At 40.5% G+C, this 4,828-nt stretch overlaps 1 protein-coding gene across 1 annotated transcript; it reads left to right on the forward strand.

Annotated features, from left to right (window-relative positions):
* Positions 1-379: 379 nt before the first annotated feature.
* On the forward strand, positions 380-3,153 carry LOC147435757 (12-oxophytodienoate reductase 3-like). The gene is made up of 6 exons (XM_086488036.1): positions 380-508; positions 812-952; positions 1,077-1,207; positions 1,382-1,576; positions 1,681-2,022; positions 2,180-3,153. The coding sequence occupies exons 1-6, from the start codon at positions 387-389 to the stop codon at positions 2,557-2,559; spliced, it is 1,311 nt and encodes a 436-aa protein (XP_086344162.1). The 5' UTR covers positions 380-386; the 3' UTR covers positions 2,560-3,153.
* Positions 3,154-4,828: the final 1,675 nt, after the last annotated feature.

Below are 4,828 nucleotides of genomic sequence, written 5' to 3' on the forward strand. Positions count from 1 at the left end.
TTCTTTCTTTGTCTACGACACGTTTGAACCGGGCCAGCTAATTACTCTTTTACTTGCCAATTCATACTGCCATGTGGCTGCATCGAGCGCCGTGGATCAGCCCATGTCACTTATAGGCCTAAAGGTACACGAAGAGAAAAACAAGCTGCATGTATCCGTGCGTGTAGTGCTGGGAACAAAGGCAAGGAATGTGAAAAGCGTAGTAAACAATATTTATAAGATTTTAAGCTAGGAAAAAAGACAGGGACTCTTCTAAAGTCTGTGCCGTGCAGCAGCTAAATGACTGCATAGATATCTATATAGCTGACAAGACGTAGTACTTCGACTTTCTGTTGTAACTATAACTACTAACTAGTAACGTCGTTGAGCGGAAGAGAAATCTAGAAATGCAGCACGATGCAACACCTGCTACGTCGTCCCCTCTGCTGCATCAGCTGGATGTGGACAACAATATATTCAACAGCCTTCTAGCTCCACTGCCCTTCGAAGAAATGAATCTTTCTCACAGGTAATGGCACCGGCAACGCTGCGAATACTGAGCCTGTCCGAAAGAGAGAGAGAGAGAGAGAGAGAGAGAGAGAGAGAGAGAGAGTACTAATGGGGAGAAGAGTTAATATGCAAATTAAGTAATAATGCTAAATTTAGTGAAAACCCAATGCCCATGATGGGCAATAATATAACCCATGCAGGTAAGGTTTGAACTTTACTAATCCCTTGCACAAGATATTCAGCTTAGGCCATTGTAACATCCCACACAAAAGCCTATATCATGATACTGCAACAGCTAGATTGATCACATGAATATTTGCAGGGTTGTATTTGCGCCCGTCACCCGATGCCGCGCCCGCAATTATTGTCCACAAGAGGCTCATGCAGTCTACTACAGCCAAAGGGCATCTGAAGGCGGTTTGCTCATCACTGAGGCCGTCGCCATTTCCCAAGAAGGCATTGGGTAAGCATCAGCTGCATGCTCTCCATAGAACCTAATTCTTATTGTAAGCTTTCCTTAATTGGAGAAACATATGCCATCTTTAGTGTGCTTCTCTCAAATTGATCAATGGATGAACCAATCTTAGGTTTCCTCATTCTCCTGGCATCTGGACCAAAGCGCAAGTGGAGCGATGGTGTAATGTCGTCCGTGCCGTACATGATGAAGGAGGCTACATTTTTTGTCAGATATGGCATGTTGGTCGGGCGTCCCATACACGTATGTTTTGTATGTGTATGTAATGTATATGCTCACCATATATATTGTGCAGGAATGCACGTCTGCTTACACCACGCCCCTATTTCAGATTCACTAGCACAATAATAATAGCCTTGTCTTGGCTTTAATACATTATCCCAATAAGTGAGGTTTTGGGCCTCTTTGTTGGTGCAGATTACCAGCCAGATTCAGAGGGGCTCCCATGCAGCCCAGTATCTTCAACAGCACAGAGAATTCCTAAACAATGGTTGATAAGGCTCCCTGAAGGAGTTAGGGCTGAGTACTCTCAGCCGCGAGCTTTGCGCACACATGAGATTCCCTTTGTGGTGGACCAGTTCCGGCGTGCAGCACAAAATGCAATACAAGCAGGTATGACACTACAATATGCAGATCTTATACTCCAATACCAAGCATTTATGATTGGCAGGATTGTCAGTTAACAATAACTAGATCATCCAAAATTTTCCATATAGGGTTTGATGGTGTTGAGATTCATGGTGCACATGGCTACCTCATAGACCAGTTTCTAAAGGATGCCATAAATGACCGGGAGGATGAGTATGGAGGCTCGGTAGAGAATCGCTGCCGTTTTGCATTAGAGGTCATGTCGGCCGTGGTATTGGAAATAGGTGGACAGAAGACAGCAATGCGCATCTCGCCCATCATAGATCACCTTGGAGCACATGACTCTGATCCAATCCAGCTCGGACTGCATCTCATCTCCCGCCTTAACGACATGAAACTCGCCTACCTCCACATCACGGAGCCTCGCATGACGAACAAGGGGCTCAAATCATTAGCAATTACGAATGCAGGCAGGTGTACAAGCATCCATCATGAATCCTCCTCTGGTCTATCTTTGATAAACACATGGATTGAGACCTTCATTTATTTACTTACATAAATAAAAAAGAATTATAAAAAGGAAGGCTACCCACTAACATATTGATGGTGATCCTTATTGACATGCAGGCCATGTTGAAGATGAAAGCCTTCAGCTATTCAGGAAAGCCTTCAAGGGGAGGGTGATGCTGAGTGGAGGGTATACAAGGGAGACAGGGATGGATGCGATCCGGAGAGGCGCAGCAGACATGATTTCGTTTGGGAGGCTCTTCATAGCGAATCCAGACCTGCCGCTGCGGTTCGCAATCGGAGCAGAGGTGAATGAGGGTGACGAGTCCACGTACTACACGCACGATCAGGTGAAGGGATACCTGGACTACCCCATGCTCACGCCTTTGCAGGTCGAGCAGGGATACATGAATCGAGCAGGCACAATACATAATCTCGACCATGTTAGGAAGAGAGTTCTGCAGCTCATGAAGAAGAACAAGAAGCTCCATGACCTGTAGCTGCACCTGCGTGTTGACGAGCAGCCCGCATATATCGTTCTCCCTTAATGTCACGTATGTCCATCCAAGGGACCATTTCCCGTTTGAGGTTGAAATTAGGGTTCAAACTTCAAAAGCAAGCCAATGGTAGGGCATTTGCTTGACGTGTTAATGATCAGTTCGCTAGATCAAACCATAGACAATATGATACACCATAACACTATGTCGTGGTAGTGTGTGTAGCTACATACATACAAACATATATGCATGCAACACATAGTCATCGATAGTCTAGAGATGATAGGGATGCAACTAGGGTGAAAATTGTGATCCTTGATATCAATCACCCTAAAGAGTGCACACATTTTTTCTAACCCATGTCACATTGCTTTTAGGGTTATTCATCTTTTGCTCCAACATGTTGCTCCACCAATCTATATATGTATGTATTTATGTGTGAATCATAACATGAATATTCATGTCTACATCATATTGTCATAGTGCCTCTTTGCAATGTGGAGAGCTAGCGCTCCTCTTAGTCAAGTATAGACAAGTCCAAACCCCATGAGTTTACTCTTCCATTTCGAGTGATTTGATGTTCTTCACGAAGGCCTATCAATGCACAAGCTATGTACTATCTTGGGATGAGTTGATGAATGAAATAATCAACTCTTATTGGCAATCGTGTAGCTTTTTATGGTTAAGGTACCACTCTATACTACCTTTCATAACCACCTTTCATACGATGCCACTTACACGTGGTATATAAAAGCAACTTAGGATTAACATAATGTCTTTTTTTAGCTTATGGATCCTTAGATTTTCGTATGCTAGAATCACAACTTACATGTGTCGTAGCTTAGTGGTTCATATAATTTTCTATAAGGAGTTACAATAGTATTAATAAGAAGTCAGTGATAATCTCAACAACCAAGATTAATAAAGCCCAAAACAATGAAAACTTTTGATTTTTGACAAAAGTATATAAGATAAGTGCTTGTTTGCTAACAATTCTCTTGATGGAATGCAAATTAGAACTCAAGTGAGATGCCTCAAGGTGAACTTTCCTACATCCCTAATGCACAATTCATGCTCCACTATCTAGTACATAGTAGTGACCAAATTGTTTTTTGGGAAAATTACCAAAATACCCCTCTAATTTGTGGAAATTCCCAAAATACCCCTCAAATTTCAAAAATTCCCAGAATACCCTTGTATCTATTTTAGCTGGATTTTTCACAATTTCCTTATCTTTATTCTTTTTTGACAATGTTTATCCATTTTTTAGTGCTTAGCATGTAATTTGTCACAAATTACCTCCCAAAAAAAGACAATTACGTCTAAAAATAATGAAGCAATTCATCTCCAAAGCCTACATAACCAGATCAAATTCTAGTTTTAGTATCTTCTATTCATAGACAATCAGTCTTCTTATGAAAGGCTACAATTTTTTCAATCTTTGGATAAATTTACTCTCACACCAGGGGTATTTTGGAAAATTTGAAGGCCATCTTGGGAAATTATGACAAAATATGAGGGGTATATTCGGAATTTTGAAATTTGAAGGGTATTTTGGGAATTTCCACAAATGAGAGGGGTATTTTGGTAATTTTCCCTTGTTTTTTTCATCCCTATACAAGCAAATCGATATCAATTCTTCTTAGCGATAGAACTTGCACTATAAGAAGAAATTGTAACTTGAAAGAAGTAAGATTACAACTCTTGCTACTATAATTCAATCTTTAGAAAGATCAGATCCCTAGTTATTTAAAAACGAGAACACATAAAGTAAAATCATTCGTCGCTTGTGCTAGTATTTGAGTTGTTAGTTGTTTCTAAACAACAATGCATGGTTCATTGAGTCATGCAATCTCATGCTTCAATCACAATGATTGAAGCTCCACACCGAGAGCTAGGTATCTTGCTATGCTCTTCTATCCTTCATGGCAACTTCATTAATAATTGATAGAAATAATATTAAGAATTATCTTTTAGGTCAATACTCTTGATCTATATGCATGAAATGCAACATGGCTTGATTATTGTCTTTGTCGAGTCCAGTCTTTATTTTTACTCTATATCCAAATGGGGAAAGAAGCCTTGATAACTTTAAGGGCATAGGTTCGAATTCATGCTAGGTAAAGACTAGGGAGAGGAAGGACCTACAGAGTAACAGTAACATGGAAAGATTTGAAAAAGGTGTGAAAGGCTACTTCAAGCTAGATCCAAGAACTCTAGACTATCATTAAAAATTTATTTCTTTCGTATAATGCTTTAAAAGAGGAGAAGA

This window comes from Adiantum capillus-veneris, chromosome 18 (assembly GCF_014529385.1).
Source record: "Adiantum capillus-veneris isolate H3 chromosome 18, ASM1452938v2, whole genome shotgun sequence".
NCBI lineage: Eukaryota > Viridiplantae > Streptophyta > Polypodiopsida > Polypodiales > Pteridaceae > Adiantum > Adiantum capillus-veneris.

Coding starts and splice junctions, on each gene's coding strand:
- LOC147435757 (XM_086488036.1), top strand. CDS start 387: ATGCAGCACGATGCAACACCTGCTACGTCGTCCCCTCTGCTGCATCAG. Junction 1,208..1,381: donor TGGTCGGGCGTCCCATACAC/GTATGTTTTGTA, acceptor TTGTTGGTGCAG/ATTACCAGCCAGATTCAGAG. Junction 2,023..2,179: donor ATTAGCAATTACGAATGCAG/GCAGGTGTACAA, acceptor ATTGACATGCAG/GCCATGTTGAAGATGAAAGC.